This window comes from Camelus dromedarius, chromosome 2, assembly GCF_036321535.1.
Source record: "Camelus dromedarius isolate mCamDro1 chromosome 2, mCamDro1.pat, whole genome shotgun sequence".
Lineage (NCBI taxonomy): Eukaryota > Metazoa > Chordata > Mammalia > Artiodactyla > Camelidae > Camelus > Camelus dromedarius.
The window spans coordinates 122,418,608-122,437,158 of NC_087437.1; the positions used below are offsets into that span (position 1 = coordinate 122,418,608).

The 18,551-nt window shown below is 52.5% G+C and overlaps 1 protein-coding gene across 1 annotated transcript in view; it reads left to right on the forward strand.

The window, feature by feature from the left end:
• The window catches only part of PCNT (pericentrin), a 64,922-nt gene that overhangs the window by 19,644 nt on the left and 26,727 nt on the right, over positions 1 to 18,551 (forward strand). The window contains exons 11-18 of the mRNA XM_064477240.1: positions 6,925 to 7,076; positions 8,744 to 8,883; positions 8,971 to 9,209; positions 10,940 to 11,102; positions 11,308 to 11,520; positions 16,010 to 16,239; positions 16,607 to 16,723; positions 17,532 to 17,738. Of these exons, the coding sequence (XP_064333310.1) occupies positions 6,925 to 7,076; positions 8,744 to 8,883; positions 8,971 to 9,209; positions 10,940 to 11,102; positions 11,308 to 11,520; positions 16,010 to 16,239; positions 16,607 to 16,723; positions 17,532 to 17,738 (1,461 nt within the window). The remainder of the gene's footprint in view (positions 1 to 6,924; positions 7,077 to 8,743; positions 8,884 to 8,970; positions 9,210 to 10,939; positions 11,103 to 11,307; positions 11,521 to 16,009; positions 16,240 to 16,606; positions 16,724 to 17,531; positions 17,739 to 18,551) is intronic.

Sequence of the window (18,551 nt, forward strand, 5' to 3'; positions counted from 1 at the left end):
CGTGATAATTCCATGTTTAGCTTTTTGAAGAACTGCTGAGCAGATGTCCACAGAGGCTGTGGCATATGGTGCATTTCCACCAGCAGTGCACAAGGGTTCCAGCTTCTCTACATTTTTGTCGATACTTGTTTTTCATTTTTAAAAATAATAGCCATCGTAGTGGAAGTGAGATGATACCTCGTTTTTATTTGCGTTTCCCTACTGATTAGTGATGTTGGACAGCTTTTCATGGGTTTAATGGCCATTTTCATCCGTTCAGGTCCTTGAGAATTTTTGAATTGGGTTTTTTTTTGTTGTTGTTCATTATTATTGAAAATATAGATGTATAATCATACTGTTTTTAGAGACAGTCCCACTGTGTAGCTTTTTCAAAGTTGTAGTAGTACTGCTTCTTTTTTTTCTGACTCTGCCATCATTATAGGGTCACTGGATTTGAACTTACTAACACAGTCTTGTGAGTGTGTGTAGGCATTGTGACAGGCGCGTTACGTATGAGGCAGTTTTCTCCCTCTCGGGACACTGAGGCCTAGGAGGGTTCTATTAATTTGCTAGTGGTCCATTGGCCAGGGCTTCTGAATGCAGACTCTGCACATGGGTGTGTCTGACTTAGTTTGGTACCAACGGTGTAAAAATCACTCCCAGCCAGATTCAGGGCAGCATGTGTCTGTGGAGGTCAGTCATCACCTGCAGATCAAGGAGCATGTTCCTAGCTGCAGAAGCCCCTCATGTGCTAGGAGCCCAGCCACGAGAAGGGAGGAGAGGTTGGGGGTGGGTGCAGCAGAGCAAGGAAGGCACCAGGGCTTAGGCAGGAAGGGGATTCCATGAGGAAGAGAGCCTTTTGAAGTATATCTTAAACTTTTCAAAGTTCCAGGCATTTCTGCTGATACAATATATGCATTCTTAAAAAAACTTCTCATTCTGTAAAAAATACTAAAAGTAACATGGCTCGTGGGCAAAATACTGTTAGATCACTACAATCAAGTTGGATTCATCTCAGGACACAAGGATGGTTCGACATACCCAGATAATCAATGTGATACATCCCATCAGCAAAAGAAAGGACAAAAATCACATGATCATCTCAATACATGCAAAAAGAGTTTTAGATAAAATTCGTCATCCATTCATGATAAAAACTCTTACTTACCAAAGTGGGTACAGAGGGAACATATCTCAACATAATAAAAGTTATTTGTAACAAAACTACAGCCAGCATAATACTCAATGGTGAAAACTTGAAAGCCTTCCCACTAAAATCTGGAATAAGACAGGGATGCCCACTCATACCGCTTCTGTTCAACCTAGTCTTAGAAGTTCTAGCCACAGCTATCAGACAAGAAAAAGAAATAAACGGGATCCAAATTGGAAGAGAAGTGGTGAAACTGTCACTATATGCAGATGACATGATACTATGTATAGAAAACCCTAAAGATTCCATACAAAAACTATTAAAGCTGATAAAGCAAATTCAGCAAGGTAGCAGGACACAAGATTCACATACAGAAATTTGTTGCATTTCTCTGCACTCACAATGAAATATCAGGAAAGTAGGGAAACAATCCCTTTTAAAATTGCATCCAAAAAAATAAAATATTTAGGAATAAATCTGACCAAGGAAGTAAAAGTCTTGTAAGTGGAGAACTACAAAACATTGACTAAGGAAATTAAAGATGACTTAAAGAAATAGAAAGATATCCCATGCTCTTGGATTGGAAGAATTAATATTGTTAAAATGGCCATACTATCCAGAGCAATCTACAGATTTAATGTGATCCCTATCAAATTACTCAGGACATTTTTCACAGAACTAGAACAAATAATCCTAAAATTTATATGGAATCACAAAAGACCCAGAATTGCCAAAGCATTACTGAAGAAAAGGATGAAACTGGAGGAATAATCCTCCTACACTTCAGACAATACTACAGAGCTACAATAATCAAAACAGCGTGGTATTGGCACAAAAACAGACTTATGGATCAGTGGAACAGAATAGAGAGCCCAGAAATGAACTCACAGAAGTACCATCAATTAATCTTCGACAAAGAAAGCAAGAATATACAGTGGAGAAAAGACTATCTCTTCAGCAAGTGGTGTTGGGAAAACTGGATAGCAGCATGTAAATCAATGAAGTTAGAATACTCTCACACCATACACAAAAATAAACTCAAAATGGATTAAAGACTTAAACATCAGACAAGACACTATAAACCTCCTAGAAGAAAACATAGGCAAAACATTTTCTCACATAAATCTTAGCAGTGTTCTCCTAGGTCAGTCTACCCAGGCAATACAAATAAGAGCAAAAATAAACACATGGGACCTAATTAAACTTATGATCTTCTGCACAGCAAAGGAAATCATAAGCAAAACAAAAAGACAACCTATGGAATGGGAGGAAGTATTTGCAAAAGATGAAACTGATAAGGGCTTAATTTCCAGAATAAGCAGCTCGTACAATGTAATAACAAAAAAATAAACAACCCAATCCGGAAATGGGCAGAAGACCTAAACAAACATTTTTCCAATGAAGACATACAAATGGCCAATAGGCACATGAAAAAATGCTCAATATCACTAATTATCAGAGAAATGCAAATCAAAACTACAATGAGGTATCATCACCTCACACCAGTCAGAATGGCCATCATTAAAAAGTCCATGAACAGTAAGTGCTGGAGAGGCTGTGGAGAAAGTGAACCATCCTACACTGTTGGTGGGAAGGCAGTTTAGTGCAGCCATTATGGAGGACAGTATGGAGATTCCTTAAAAAACTAAAAATAGACATACCCTATGATCCGGCAATCCCACTCCTGGGCATGTATCTGGAGGAGACTCTAATTTGAAAAGATACAAGCACCCCAGTGTTCGTAGCAGCACTATTTACAATGGCCAAGACATGGAAACAACCTAAATGTCCATCAACAGATGACTGGGTAAAGAAACTGGTATTTTTATACAATGGAATACTACTCAGCCATAAAAAATAATAAAATAATGCCATTTGTAGCAACATAAGATGGACCTGGAGATTGTCATTCTTAGTGAAGTAAGCCAGAAAGAAAGAAAAATACCATATGATATCACTCACATGTGGAATCTAAAAAAACGATACAAGTGAACTTATTTACAAAACAGAAACAGACTCACAGCTATAGAAAACAAACTTACGGTTATCAGAGGGGAAGGCGGAGGGTGGAGAGATGAATTGGGAGTTTGGGATTAGCAGGTACAAGCTACTATATACAAGATAGGTAAACGAGAAGGTTGTACTGTACAGCACAGGGAAGTAAATTCAGTACCTTGTGAAGGCCTATAATGGAAGGAACATGAAAAAGAATATACATCTGCATGTGTAACTGAATCACTGTGCTGTACAGCAGAAATTAACACAACATTGTAAACTGATTATGCTTCAGTTAAACAAAAGGAAAAACTCTGATTTTATAACAAGTTCCAAAAGCCCAAAAGCAACGACAATTCTATTTAAAGTATTGGCACAGGTAGAAGAAATGTTAAACTCTGAATTAAGAGAGAAACTGCAAAGTGTATCTTTACCTTTAAAGGTGGGTTAACACTTAGAGTTGGGAGGGGTGTGAGCGAGGATTGCAGAGGAAAGACTGAAAGGCACTGGGAGTTGGGGGTGCTCTCGTGTGAACACGTGGGGCTGGAGCAGCAGGAGACCTGCGTAGGTGCATGGGCCTGGGGCTCTGCTGCCGCCCAGGGGTGTCCCCAGAGGTCAGGGAGAAGGGTACGCGGCCTTCAGGCCGACTGGACTTGCAGGAAGCTGTTTTCACTGTGAAGTTATCTTACAAGTGCCCTTAAAATGTGCTTGTTGGGTAAAGTGACGCTGTGGAGTGAGGACCTGTGTCCTGCCACCCAGGTTAGGTGCCTGAAAGACTCCTCCGGCCTCCCCCACCCTCCGTCCACCGAGGTGACCGCTTTCGATCTGCCTAGGTTTCTCACTCACTGACGTGTTCCTGAGGCTCTGCTGTGGGGATTTGGCTGTTTTCGGCCTTCACAAGTGGCTGTGTCACCGGGTTGACTGCAGGTGCCCCGATGTCGCTGGCAGGACTGCCCCACCATCCTCGTTGCCGGATGTCCTCTGTCCGGTGCATGTGCCCCAGCGGCTCAGCAGTGGACTGGGCTTATTACTGGTTTTCTGCCTTTATGAGTCGAGCCGCCCTGAGTTTTCTAGGAGCTTCTTATCCCTGCAAGTGTGTTCCGCCCGCGTGCAGCCTGGTCAGGCGGCGCCAGCCTGTTTCTGAGTGCGTCCACCACGCGTGCCCTCGAGTGCCTGCTACTCCACCTCCTCGCCAGGACTTGGGATGTTCCTGCTTTTTAATTCTTGCCAGTTCTGTGGCAACGAAGTGCTGTTTCGTGGTGGTCTTAATTTGCTGATGAGACTGTGTTTTTTACTGTGTTTGTGGTCCACTTTTGTTTCCCCATCTGTGAAAACGCCGTTTTGTGTCTTTGGCCATTTTCTGTTTGAAACAGTTGCCTGCCTGCTCCCTGCTGGTCTAGGGACGTCCCTTGTGTTTCTGGGTTTTTTCTAGTTTGTGTTTTTTTCCTTCGTTTTGTTATCTTCTGACAAGCAGGTGTTCTTGGTTGATGAGTTAATGCGATTACCTTTTTTCTTTTGCAGTTTGTACTTTGCCTGCCTTGCTTAAGAAATCATTTCCTATTTCACATAAGCATTCTCTGATTATTTTCCGAGTTGTCGTTTTAATTCACTTGGAAGGATACACGGAAGCAGAGTTATTTCCCATGAGGGCTGAGACCTGCGTGTTGAGTCTATCCCTGCCTTGCTTGCTGCCCACGGGCCACGGGGTCATGGGTCATGGGTCAGGCTCACATGTGCATGTGCGTGGCCTCTGGCCTGCCTCCTAGGTTTGTTTGGTCAGTCTGTCTGCCCCGAGCTATGCCCTGCAGTTCCAGGGGCCCAGCACGTGGCCCGCAGCTCGCGGCCCCAGCTCCGCTCTTTTCAGGGATGTTTGCTGTTGCTGGCCCCCAGCTCTCGGGAGCACCAGGCTCGGAAGTCTTCTGCGGGGTTGTGGGCGAAATGCATTGTCTCTGCACTCCTTCAGGGGGAACTGACGTCTTTACAAGATGGATGTGTTCTGGGATTCTGGAATACCTCTTTTTAATTGATTTTGGTAGTTGCTGCCACTGGATTTTATAATTTTCTCCATGGAGACCTTGCATATCGTTTGTTAGATCTGTATTTCAACACTTGTGATCAGGTGCTTTAATTGCACTTTAAAACCGATGGTTATTGAGTACAGATGGCCCCTAACTTAAAATGGTTTGACTTAGGATTTTTGGATTCCATGACAGTGCAAAAGTGATACACATTCAGTGCAAACCATACTTTGAACTTTTGTCTTTTCCTGGGCTAGTGCTATGGTCCGATCCCCTCTCATGCAGGATGGGGCAGCCGTGGGTCAGGAGGATGAACAGCTGGCGATGACAGCCCTCCAGCTTCTCCCTTCCACACAGCGTCAGCCAGCACTTCAGTATCAAACGGGCTTTGTGTTAAGATTGTGCCCAGCCGTAGGCGGCGTGAGTGTCCGAGCTCGTTAACGGCAGGCGGAGCGAAGCTGTGATGTTTGGTAGGTCAGGTGTATTAAGTGCATTTTCGACTTAGAGGTCTAGTTTGAAGTTTACGACGGGTTTGTCAGGACGCAGCCCCGTCGTAAGCTGAGGAAGGTCTGTGTGAAATGCAGCCGCTCTTGTGTCCTGACCTGACTGGGGAGTCTTCCGCCTTTAACACTAAGGGTAGTATTTGCTACGGGAAGTTGTTGGTGATCTTTTTCAGGTGAAGGAAGATTTCGTCTCTCCAATTTGTGATAGATATTTATCATATGGGTGTTAAATTTGCTTTTTCTCCATTTATTGATATATTATTTTTCTCATTTAACCTGTTAACATAAATCACTTCAATGATTTTCTAACATTAAACCAGCGTATCTATGTGATAAAATGAGACACAATTTCCAGGTATTCCTCTATTCTATTTTCTAGTATCCTTTTTAAACCTTTGCCATCGTGTTTCTTTTCATTGTGATTGACTATAATTTTCCTTTCTTTCACGGTTCAGTCTCAAAACAAGTGAGGAGTGTCCTCTCCCGCAGCCTTTCTACTCTCTGGAAGAGTCTTTATGTGATTGAAATGATCTGTTCCTTAAATGTTTAATGAAATCATTTAAGGGGAAAGCTGCCTACACTTAAACTTTCTTTGTGGGAAGACATTAAAGTAAAAATCTGATTTTTAAAGTGTAATAAGACCATATTTTCTGTGTTGTTAAGATTTTTATTTGCACTTTTTCTTGTTCAAAGTTGCTTGTCATCCCTGTTAGGTTTTCTCCCCCAGTTTCTGTGTTCTCTCAGCAGTGGAGGAAGGAGGACTGGCTGAGGGACAAGTCTGCTGTCCCGTGGGCTCTGCGTGGATTTGCCGCCCCCGCCCGCACTCCAGCAGCCCTGACCCGTCGGGCATGCGGCTCCTGTGCTGGCGGCGCGGCTCCTCTTCTGTCTCTTTTGTCCATTTTTTGGTCATTGTTTGCCACCTTGAACCCTGTTTAGTTTTTCCATTTTCTCTAATTTTTTCAGCTACCTGAATGTCTTAGCCTGTCATAACGAGTGGTTTACCGAATCTACACTCTTTCCTGAGTTCTCTCTGCCCCCAACACTGAAGCCGTTTACAGTTTCTTTCATTCTCTTCAGTAAATTGGTTTCACAGTTTCACTCTCTCTTCCTCTGGCTGGTGTCCTCTCAGTGTCCTTTCTGACATTGTTTTACGGGACCCCTGCTGCTCCCTCATCTGTTTTCTCCTCCCCACAAACCTGCTCTTGGAGAAAGAAAGCCCTTCACAGAAACTTAATTTTAACTGAATTGTTCTAACTAAAGCTTTGTTTTTCTTCAACAGCTACAAGACCAAATTTTATCCTTAAACCACGAGATAGAAGAGTGTCATTCGGAACTGGAGAGGCTCCAGCAGAGGCGGGAACGGGAGAACCAGGAGGGCACGAACCTCATCTCGATGCTCAAGTCCGACATCGACCTGTCTCACGGCGAAAGGTCAGTGGCCGCCGCCCGAGCCCTGCTCATGGGCAGAGTGTGCATGGGCCCCTGGCGGGACAGGACCCCTGTGCTCGGACCCCCTCGTTCAAGAAGATGTTAAACGTCCAGACAAGTACTGAGTCATGTCACAGAACCACATGCCTCCACCTCGCTTTGCCAGACCTTCACGTTTTGCCAGATTGTGAAGTCTGCTGCCGTGGTGAAGGCACAGTTGCCGACCCGTCCCTTCCTCTGGTTTGTTCTGGAGCCCTACGTAAGAAACAGTGTCCTGCCTGGAGCCGCGCACGTTTCCCCTCGTGCCTTCTTGTGGTCTTAGTTTGGCTTCCCCTGCGGGTCTGGCCTGGCCTGGGGCCATTCAGTTGTTTGCGCCTGACATCAGGGAATGCGCTGGTCTCCTCTGCGGAGTCGGCTCAATGGCACTGCTGGGAAAGGCAACTCCTGAGCCGGCTCTCTGGGCCCCTCTGCAGCCCCTGGCCTATCGCTGCCAGTGTCTGGTCCGGCTGCTCGGTGCTCTGTGGTCCCTGCCACCCTGACCCCTGGTCTGAGCTCAGGGGTCGGGGTGTGTGCGGCTTGTGGGTCAGGGAGGCCAGGTGGGGAGGTGTCTTGTCACACGGGTGCAGTCTCCGTTCACTCCCTTTCCGGTTCCTTTGTCTCCTTGAGGACCTTTCACACTGTTGCCAGCACGTGCTCGTAGCTGCCTTGTGGCTGGTAGGTGTGTGCCGGGCAGAGGGTGACAGGCCCGGCTGCGAACCTGGGAGGGCATGGCGGAGCAAAGCACCTGAGGTTTTGGAGGGCGTGCTCGGTGGCTGAGATGGCCCGACACCCACAGGCGTTTGGCGTTTGTGAGGATCATGACGGGGACCAGGGGTCGGCATGGCCTGGACACGGTACAAGGATTGGGGGGGGAGAGTAGCGCCTTCTGGTGTTTTATCTCAGAGCAGAGCAGACACCGCCTGCCCAATCCCGTCTCCAGGGTGGTCCTCACGCTGCCCCGTCCACCCCCGCCGCAGGGCTCTGACGGCCCTGGTAGCCTCCTGCAGAGGCAGGGCCCCAGCTACGTGCAGTCTGCTCCTGCCCGCCTTGTCTCAGTCCACAGACCCTGTTCTCACTGTCTCTGTCCCTCACCTGGAGCTTCGCTTCCCGAGGGGTGGCTCTTCCTGTTTGAGTGGAGTTTCTGTGCTGGGCCCGAGGGAGGGATGTGAGTTGTGAATGGATGGGGTGACGTCTTGCGGGGGCAGGACCACGTCCCCAGTGGGGTCACCATGCCACAGATGATGAGCCCCAGCTGGAAGGGCCGGATCAGAAGGATGCAGCTCAGAGGTAGGGTGCAGACTGTCTTGTGATCCTGTGAGAAACCGAGCCCCTCACCTCCCAGGCTCGTGTGGCCCCAGAGGGAGGCACCAGGAGTGCTCACCGTGCATACTGGCAGTGGGTTAGGTGTGACTTCTGACTTTCGAGGAGGTGTCTCACGAGAGGGTAGAACCCTGCGTGGCCACGTTGGTGCCTGGCTCTGCTCCTGTGGGACAGGCTGGGCGCATACAGCCCCGCCGAGGGGAGAGCAGCTGTGAGGCGGCTCTGGGTGCAGCTGGTGTGTGGCTCAGGGCCCCTGCCTGGGGCCGGCAGGCTGGGGTCTGGGCTGATGCCGCCTGCCGCACACCCCCCAGGAGAGCTCTCCGGGACGCGCTGAGAAGGCTGCTGGGTTTGTTTGGAGAGACGCTCGAGGCTGCCGTCGCTCTGAGGAGCCGGATTGGCGAGCGCGTGGGGCTATGCCTGGAGGAGGAGAGCCCACCCGACGCGCCCGCAGGTAAGCACCGCGGCCCTGCGCTCAAGGCCGCTCCGCAGGGTGGGGGTGCCTGTCCGCCTGCAGCTCCCCTGTCCGCTCACGTCGTAGCCTCTGTGCCTGATGAGACGTGGCCTGGGCTTGACGCGGCCCCGCCGGAGCTGGACCGGACCTCGCCCGAGTGTGCGGAGACGTCTTCGGTGGCCGAGATTAGCAGTCACATCCGCGAAAGCTTTTTCATGAGCCCGGAGAGCACGCTGGAGTGCGAACAGCCCATCCGGAGGGTCTACCGGAGCCTGGGCCTGGCGGTCGATAGCCTCCTGGAGATGGTCCTGGACTCCACGCGGCAGGTGAGACGTGCCCACGTGGGGCCTGCAGTTGGTCCTCTTCAGAGGGAGGTGCTGAGCAAGTGGGCGGCGGGGCCGGCAGCTGCCCTGGACGCTCTGCTGGGCGCTGCTCCTGCAGCGTTCCTGACTCCTGGTTTGCAGGCGAGGCGGGGAGTGTCCCCTCCCAGGCGACCCTGACTTCTCCCGGGTCTCCCGCTGGTGCCGTCCTGATCCTGTTACTCCAGAGATTTCACCCACGTGGCTTCCTCAAGTAGGAGTCTTTCCTCAGCCGAAATTCTCGAGGAAGGATGCTTGCTGTGGATGAAAACTAGACCCTCAGTGTACTTACTTTAGGGCATGTGTGTCCACCCGCCTTTAGTGTACTTCGTACACTGGTTTAATTCCACATTGAATATGTTTGTATTTAGAGATTGTTACCGAAGATGAGAAGTTTTTGTTAACTTTTTAGAAAATTTCAGAAAATTATCGAAGACCTTAAATAGGAAAATGTGGAAGGCAATAGAGACCTTTTTCCGAAGTTGTCCGGTTAGAAGATGAGTGTTTTCACGTGAGGCTGTTGCCATCTCAGAAAAACCGAGAAAGTGTTGCCCCTGCAGTGAAAGCAAGTAGGTCAGCAGTGCTGAACTCAGACGTTTCTCCTCCAGTTTCTTTCCATCTTCTCTCAAAAACTGGACGGAGTTGGGCTGCGTCTGAGAAGTCATCAGGTGCTTTTGACTGTCTCCCAAGTGCAGTTAATGGAAGCAGATGCTCTCGGGTGCGTCTTGTGGGCAGGCATCCCGCCTGCAGGTCTGACCCGGCGCCAGGCCCTGCATCGCATCTGTGCTCGTGCGCGGGTGTGTGGGGGCCTCGCTGGCTCGTCAGAAGTCCTGCCCCCACCAGTGTGCTCCGTGGGGGCAGCGGGCAGGCTTGGTGAGGTGGGTGAGCCTTGTGGGAGGTGGGGGTTGGCAGGAGGGCCCTGTTCAGGTCGGGGTCGGTGGTGGGGGCCGCCTGAGGGCCTTTGGCTGCAGGAAGAGCAGGTGGTGGCCGGCCAGCTGGAGTCGGGCAGGTTTTCGAGAGGGCGGGGGCTGTGGAAGGGGCCACGGCAGCCAGGCCGCTTCAGGGCTGTTGTCAAGGGGAAGCTGACAGGTTTCCTTAAGAGGCCAGGCCCTGGGCGGGTCAGAGCTGGTTACACGCAGGGGGCGGAGGGGCCCAGGCCAGGTGCTGAGCTTTCTGTCAGGATAGTTGTGTGTGCATGTTTTGAACTGAGAAATTGATCTGGGCCCCCAGCCTGTGTGGATGGCCTGGGAGCCTCAGACGGGACGTGCCCACCAGGGGAGCGTAGGAGGGGCTTCGTGGTGACCCAGCTGGGGAGGGAGAGTCGCACACAGGCAGTGGAGGTGCGGTGAGTTTTCTGCTCGGTGTGGTGACCGAGCCCTTCCATGCCCTCCACCTGCAGGTCACCAGGTGGCCTGTCCCTGCCCGGGCCCTTTGAGATGCTCTCCCCTCAGTGCCACCCACAGACGCACGTGGGGGCAGTGTTTGCAAGCAGCAGGCAGTCTGTCTGCGGGCACAGAGCTTTTCTGTGTTGAGAATGTGTTGATTATTTAGTGACTGACATGGCAGCACACACTGACGTTGCTGTTTACGGGGTATTTGTGGTTTCACCCGAATTCTGTGCGAGGAGCATCCTGTCAGTGTCCGTGAAGCTTTGATCACTTTCGGTACCGAATCCCATCGTCAAACGTGTCTCGCAGCTGGAGGAGGCGCGTCAGATCCACTCTCGCCTGGAGAGGGAGCTCAGCTGCAAGAGTGAGGAGACAGCGCAGGTGGTGAGAAAGCACCAGGAGCTGCTGGAGTGCCTGGACGCCGAGAGCACGGCCAAGACCCGGCTGACACTGGAGCTGCACGAGGCGGGGGGTGAGCCTGGCAGGAGGGGCTGTGGCCTCGGTGACCCGCGGCCCTGGTGTCTGGCGCCCACGGAGGCCTCGTGTGCCGGGCGCTCGACTGGCCCGCAGGCGGCCCGAGCCATCTGTGCGGGAGCAGGACACAGGCCTGGCCGCTCAGCTCCCAGCGGGGCCTCAGCTGCTGTGTCCCCCGTGTCCCCCTTGTCCTCTGTCCGCAGGCATCATCGAGGGGTTCAAGGAGGAGAAGGCCGGCCTGCAGGAGGCCCTGGGCCGGAAGGAGGCGAGTGAGCGGAGCCTGGTGGTGGAGCTGGAGGGCCTGCAGCAGCAGCTGCAGCGGGCGACCCAGCAGCTGGCGGAGCTGCAGGAGGAGAACCACGCGCTGCAGGGCCAGAAGGAGGCCATGACCGTGGCAGCGGGAGAGAGAGAAGCCGGTAGGACATAGAGCTGCTGGGCTGCGGGTGGAGCTGCTGGCTCGTGGGCTGGAGATCTAAGGTGAAGGAGGTGAGGGTGCGGGCGTGGGCTTCTCAGGGTCAGGCTGCCAGGGGGCATGGCCGGTGCCCAGCTCTCCACAAGGCCTGGTCACCAGCGAGAGGAGATGCTGAGAACACTGCTCGCCTGGTTGTCAGTGTCAGCCCGGACGTCCCACAAGGCAGTAAGGCAGCAGAAAGTGTTTATTTGGGATCGAAGAATTGCAATTTGGAGCAGAGAGATTCGGTTCCCCCTGGGGAACAAAGTTGGGGCTTTTAAAGGCACAGAAGGCAGATTTGCCTTACAAGGAATTTTCACTGGAGGCAGAAGCCAGTTGGGCTGAACGTGCCAGGCGCTCAGGCCGTCCGTCCCGTATGGGAGGATGAGTCTGTTAACGGGAACAAGGGGCAGGTGAGGTCTCTGGCCGAGTCCTTGGACTCCCATGCTTTGGCCTGGTTCCGAAGTTCCCGGCTGCGCCCTGTGGGCACATGTGTACCATACACTCCTCAGTGGCCCGGGCTCCGCGTTCAAACCCCTTGACATGGCGACTCCGTTTTACTTCACGTTTCACAAGATAAACAGCCCAAAACCATGAAGAAAATGAGGGCTGCTTTAAGGTTCTGTTTAAAGTCGCCAACTAAGCGCCTAATGTTAACTTTAGCTAGGAAGACGCAGTTCCAGCAAAAGTAGTTCATGATAGTTTTAGATTCTTAGTTTTGATCTTAAAATATTTAATATAAAGACAATTAAACAAAAAGCTTACAATGTGACATTTGCAGGCGGTGTCATCAGCGGGTCTGTAAGATGTGATTCTGCGTGAGTTCTGGTCCAGGTTCCCAGACCTCTCCCGACCAGGCAGATGGGGGTGTGTGGGGGCCCTTGCCCCATCTCATCCCTGAGGGAGCCGCTGCCTTTCGGGGGTTGTGCTGAGCTGGGTCTGGGCGTGCTCCATCCCCGCCAGTCAGGAAACTCATTTCTCTTCCTCCAAGTTCTTCTCTTTAATTTTTCTCATTGATAAACTACCAAATTCCTGTTTTGTCTGCTTGGTTAATTTCTGCCTTTGTCCTTGTCACCTCTCTGGGGTGGGACTTGTGACTCATGCTAACCCTTGGTCTTGTGTCTACGTGTGAGCCTGACAGGCCTGCAGTCTCCTGAAGCAAAGAGTGATTGTACCGTTGCCTTAATTTCTGTCCACACGAGTTATTTAAACTGTCTGTGGCCATTTCTAGACTTGATCTTCTTGTTCAGTTTTCTCGTAATACGTGTAACTTCCCTTTGTCTCTTTTCCATTTTTTGATGTAAATTTCTGATGTTAAAAAAATTTACCTGCTTGCTTTTTCCCCTGGGACGTCTTTTTTCACCCCTTCACTTTCAGTCTTTTTTATACTCTGGGTTGTGTCCCTTATGGACGTGGTGTTCATTAAAATCTGACCTGCGGCGTCTTCTTGTTCTGTGTCTCCTCGGGGCTTCCTGGGACTCGCTCCCCTCCCGCCTCGCCGCTGAGGGGTGGCGGCTGGCCGCTGCTGACCGTGCGGCCGTCTGCTCCCCCAGCATGGAAACCGGTCCTCTCTCCCCTCCGGCTTCTGCTAGGCCCAGGGACGGGGGTGTGAGCGTGAGAGCACGTGTGCTCCGCGAGTCCCTGTCGTGTGCACGGTGCTCCCTTGGTGGCAGTGAGATGGGGGGTGGTTTTCGCCCCGACTCTGTGGACTGGACTCTTTCAGAGAAGGACTGTGAGGGGCACTTTCAAGACCCTGAGGACCTGAAAGTTTCCGTGTTTCACTTTCATCCTTAAATAAAGTGGTGGCTGGAAGATGCAGCCCTAGGCTTGATTTCCTTTCCTTTAACACTTCGAGACCGCAGACGTCGTTTTCTGGCACCCCGCTCTCGGCTGAGGTGTCGGTCGTGTGTCTTTGCGGGTGTTTTCAGGCGCTTCTCTTTGCTGGGATGTTCTCACGTGTCAGAGGACTGTGTCTAGGAGGTCCCGCTCTGCCGGGGGCCCGGCGTCTTGCATCCGGGGCTTTGTCCGTCATTATTTCCTCAACGTCGTCTCTTCTGCCTGATACTTTCCTGTCCACACGTGCTGTGGGCCTCACGTCCCAGTGGGCAGTGCCCTGTTCCCAGGTATTAGCGCCCTGGCCTGTCCCGTCTGAGACCCGTGTTTGTTACCGTGACCTCTCACGCCTGCAGCCCACCCTCCTTGCGTCGGGTGTGAGTGCGTCAGAGTCGGGACCCCGTGGGAGACACGAAGTGCGGGGCCGGCTGAGCGGCCACAGCCCTGAGCCGGGGAGCAGCCTCGTCCCGGCTGCCCAAGGCCCCAGTGACTCTGCCTGGACTGGCCCGCAGGCCCTGATCCACCCACACCTGGGCCTGGACCTCCCCTGGCGCCTTCAGGGCGATGCCATCTGTACTGTGTTTTTCCTTACCGTCTTTAAACGTCGGTGCCAGAGCCCCTGGGAGCCGGGGCCCACAGGGGCCTCAGTCCGTCCAGGCTGCTGTGGCTGATGCCAGAGACCTGGCGGCCCAGCTGCTGGAGGCATTTCTAACATGGTCCTGGCGGCGGAATCCAAGGTGAAGACGCCAGCTGAGCTGCCTCCTAGTGGGAGCCGCTGTCGGGTCACAGGCGCCGTCTCTCTGGGCCGTCCGTCCCATTTAGGAGGGCAGGAGCTCGTGGGCCCCTTTACCATCAAGGCACGAACCCCATCGTGGGGCCGCACCCCAGCACCAGCATCTGGATCCTGGGGGCACAGATGTTACTGAGATGCACAAATTTAGAGACACATGAGGCCCCAGCGCTTCCCGGGACCCTGCTGCTGCCACCCTCCCTTCTCTGTTGCTGACTTTCACTCCCAGACCTCCTGTTCTCTGTTTTCATCCCTGAAAATGCTGTGTGTTCTCATTTGCAGGCCTTCCTGTTACTGTAGCACACAAGGATTCAGGTTTGTGAGAACAAACGCGTTATTTCTGTGATGCGCTGTGTTTGCGTCGGGTTTTGGAAAGTTTTTACTAAAGAAAAAAAGTGCTTCAGAGCTTTTGTGGCAAACGGTTACATAAAACGATAACTTTGATCTTCAGTATTCAGCACGTAAAAGCGGGCAGGCGTCGGTCTCATAATGCTTACGCTGCTGCTGCAGGGACCACGTCTTGCGATGCTTGTCCTTGGGCGGGGTCCTGCGCTTGGCCCGGGAGCCTCCCGACTCTGGACTCAGCCCGAGTGTGGCCTCAGTGGCTGCATGGACGCCTCTCCTCAGTCCTGAAGGTGGTGCTGTCAGGGTGTCGGGTGTCACAGTGACACACGAGCCCTCGTTTTGAGTCCCCAAGGGCTGGGAATGACGTTGCTCTGGCTGCATGTTTAAGCCTGATTTACCATAGTTGCTGACTTACTAGCATGGAATTTTATTGAGAATGTTATATCAGTGGTGATGGTACTTTGCTATAAAAGATTGATTTTTACAAACTAAAATAATTAACTTTTGAAAGCTAATGACTTGTAGATACAAACTTATGAACTTAATATTGCAGTTTCTGGGTTGTTTCAACACGTCAGGACCCACACAGGGAAAACTGTTTCCCATAGGTGCTTATTAACCTGCAGTTTCCCCTTGGGCTGTGGCCTTGTCATCCCCGGCTTAGTGAGCCCTGTGCTGGTGGCCGGTCTGCCAGGGACTGGGCTCCCTCGGGGGCAGGTTTAATTCACAGTGTGTGTTTCCATAGTGGAGAGTGTATGTGACCTGGTCTGTCACTGGGGGACACCAAGATGTGTTCTCTTCTCAGGCTTTAAAAATGTGCATTTTAGCTGATTTTCATTTAAAAGTAGTAATTGAGGGGGAGGGTAGAGCTCAGTGGCAGAGTGTGTGCTCAGCATGCAGGAGGCCCTGGGTTCAGTCCCCCAGTACCTCCATTAAAAACAAATGCGTAAGTAAACCTGATTACCTCCCCCCCAACACAAATAAGTAAATAAATAAAAGGTGTGGTTCTTCCCCCTCCCTTCCCTTTTGTGAACGCGCTCAGCGTTGTTTCGGTATGTATGTATTGTGTTGAAGCATGGTCAGCTCACAGCGCTGTGTCCTGTCGGGGGCAGCACAAGCTTCAGTCGTGCACGGACACCATGTACTCGTTTTCAGATTCTTTTCCACCGTAGGCCACTACCAGACATTGAATGTCATTCCCCGTGCTGCACAGCGTGGACTGGCTGTTTGTCTGTTCTTTACAGGCTAGTTAGTATCTGTAGGAACTCTAGACTTCGTTTCAGTGGGTGTTTGGCTGAGTCGTGGCTGTTCCTAGGCTGTGGGCTCGGCCTCTCCAGGCGGCCGTGCATCCTCAGTCAGGTCACACGCCTGCGGGAGTGGGGGACGGGAGGCCTCGGGCTGCCCTGGCGGCTGGATGCTCTGTGTTTCTGTGGGAACAGGCACCCTGAGCTCAGCTTGCGCCCGCCTGCTCTCTCTGCACCTGCAGCTCTTCGCAGGGAGGTGGATTCTCTCACAGAGGAGCAGTCAGAGGCCAGGAAGCAGTGTGAGAAGGACCGCTCGGCTCTGCTGGCGCAGATGCGGGTTCTGGAGGCCGAGCTGGAGGAGCAGCTCTCCCGGCACCAGGCGTGTGCCCGGCAGGCCGAGGAGCTCTCTGCCCTGAGCCAGCAGATGGGCTCTCTGGACAAGCAGCTGCGTCGCCAGCGCCAGTTCATGGACGTAAGAGTTTTGATCTCTTTGGGGTCGAATTGTAGTCGGAACTTCTCCCCAGGTCCTTAAGTAACTTCTTCGCTGTGACGTTAGGGTTAAGGTGCCCACGCTCCACTCCACAGCCCCGGTGTAGGACTGCGCGCCCAGCCCACCGCTGTCAAGGAGGCACCTGCAGCCCCGTGGCTCTGTCTTTCCATCCTGCCCACGTTTCAGAAGCCCCCTGGGTCCCCCGAGGGCCACCCTTTGATGGTGCCCACAGCAAGGGACCCTTCCGCCCTCTCGCTTGAGACCCGCACTGGTCTTCTCGGGGCGGGGTTGTGTAGTGGGTGCCACGGTGCTCAGAGGAAAGGGTCCCAACAGGCCGCCTCTCTGACAGGAGCAGGCTGCGGAGAGGGAGCAGGAGCGCGAGGAGTTTCAGCAGGAGATTCAGAGGCTGGAGGAGCAGCTTCGGCAGGCAGCCAGGCTGCAGCCCCGGGGCCCCTGCGACAGCGACGTGAGTCAGCCCCGCGCGCGGGTTTGTGCCTGTGGGGGGCTGTTCTCTGCGACGGTATTAAGCTTTATCTTTGCAAATGCTTTTCCTTCTGTGAGCAGCGACAGTGGACGCAGCTGGATGAGGAGGTAGGGAGCTCCGTGCTGGTGTCCGCCCGCCCGCCCGCCCACTGCACGGCCACGCGGGGAGGGGTGCACAGGACCCTTCTCTCGGCTTGTCTGTCCTGCTTCCTCTGCCTGGGGCGGGATCTGCCTGCCACTCCTGTCTGTTTAGCTGTGGTCGATGTGCTTTTTCTTCTTAAGACGCAAACTTACTTTGAGACAATTGTGGATTCACCCGCAGCTGTTAAGAAGTGAGACCCAGTCCCCCCACCCCGTGGTGCCATCCTGCAGAAGGTCAGGGCCAGGGCGGGCATGCAGACAGGAGACCGCAGGCCCTTGCTAACCTGGCCGCTCCCCGTAGCTTTGCAGTTTCTGTGCTGTTGTGCAAACACATCGCAGGTGTGTGGCCTTTGGAGGGTGGCTGTTTTCACACAGCCTGATTCTGGAGACTGGGATGGGCTGAGCTGCACCGCACCTGGCCCTTGTGATTGCTGAGGGGCGTCTGCTCCATACTGCCAAATTAAGTTCTTTTACTAACAAAGTCTGTCTTTTTACTGGGAGAACTCCATCGCGCGCTCTCGCCAGGCCTTTCTATGCAGCTCAGGTCTGGAAAACCGCGTAGAGGTCGATTTCCTTGCAGTTTCGTTGTGCACTTTTTAACTTAGAAGATTTTTTTCCAATATTTATGAAGCATTTTTTGGTTGTTTTAGGTTGAATTGTTAGAAGAAAAATTGCGAGAAAAATCAGATGGACTTAATGAGTTGATATTAAAGAAAGAATTGGCGGATAGACAAGTGCTAATCCAGGAAGAGGAGATTAGACGTCTCAAGGAGACAAATGCCAGCACCGCGAGGAGACTCGTGCAGCTCCAGGAAGACCTGGAGAGACAGAGGAGAACTGTGCAGGACCTGGAGCAGGTGAGCACCCCGTCGTGCTCGGGGTGGGGGTCCCAGCAGGGTGTGCGGCTCTGGGGCGCTCCTGGCCCGTTGCTCTGTGGGGCTGAGCTGCAGAGCCCTGGCTCTGACCCCTGTGGGCACTCCTCGCCACACTTATGACACTCGGGGCACCAGAGGTGAGGTCCCCCATCCTCAGCGACCCCCCTGGGTGTTCTACAGCTTAGCTCCGCTCTGACACCGTCTTCCAGGAGGTGGCGTCAGACCCCACAACTTAAGGACTCAGACCCACAGGACTGCCCCTGCCCCCAGACGTCCATCTCAAGTCCAGATGGCGTAGATCAAAGGGTCCCACAACCTCCTCGGGTCCAACGAATACAGTAGAGTGGCTCACAGAACTCAAGACATTTTACTTACTAGATGAGCGGTTTATCAGAAAAAAGATACAACTGAGGAACAGCCAGATGGAAGAGGTGTGGAAGGCAGGGTGTGGGGAGGGGTGCACCAACCCAGAAGCCCAGGAGCCTGTCCTTTTGGGTTTTTGTGGAGACTTCCTCATGCAGCCATGATTGATTCACCCTTCAGCCCCCTCCCCGCCGGAGGTCAGGGGCGAGATGGAAAGCTCTGACCCTTTAATCACATGGTTGGCTCACTTGCCCAGCAGCCCCCATCCTTAGGTGACCTGGGGTCTCCCTGAATGTCCGCTCAGTACCACAGACTCAGATGTGGCGGGAGGGGCTTGTCACGAGTACCGAGGCACCTTCATCACCGCCACTGCGCCGGAGACCCCAAGGGTGTCAGGATTCCGTGCCAGGAGGTGGATGAAAACCAATTGTG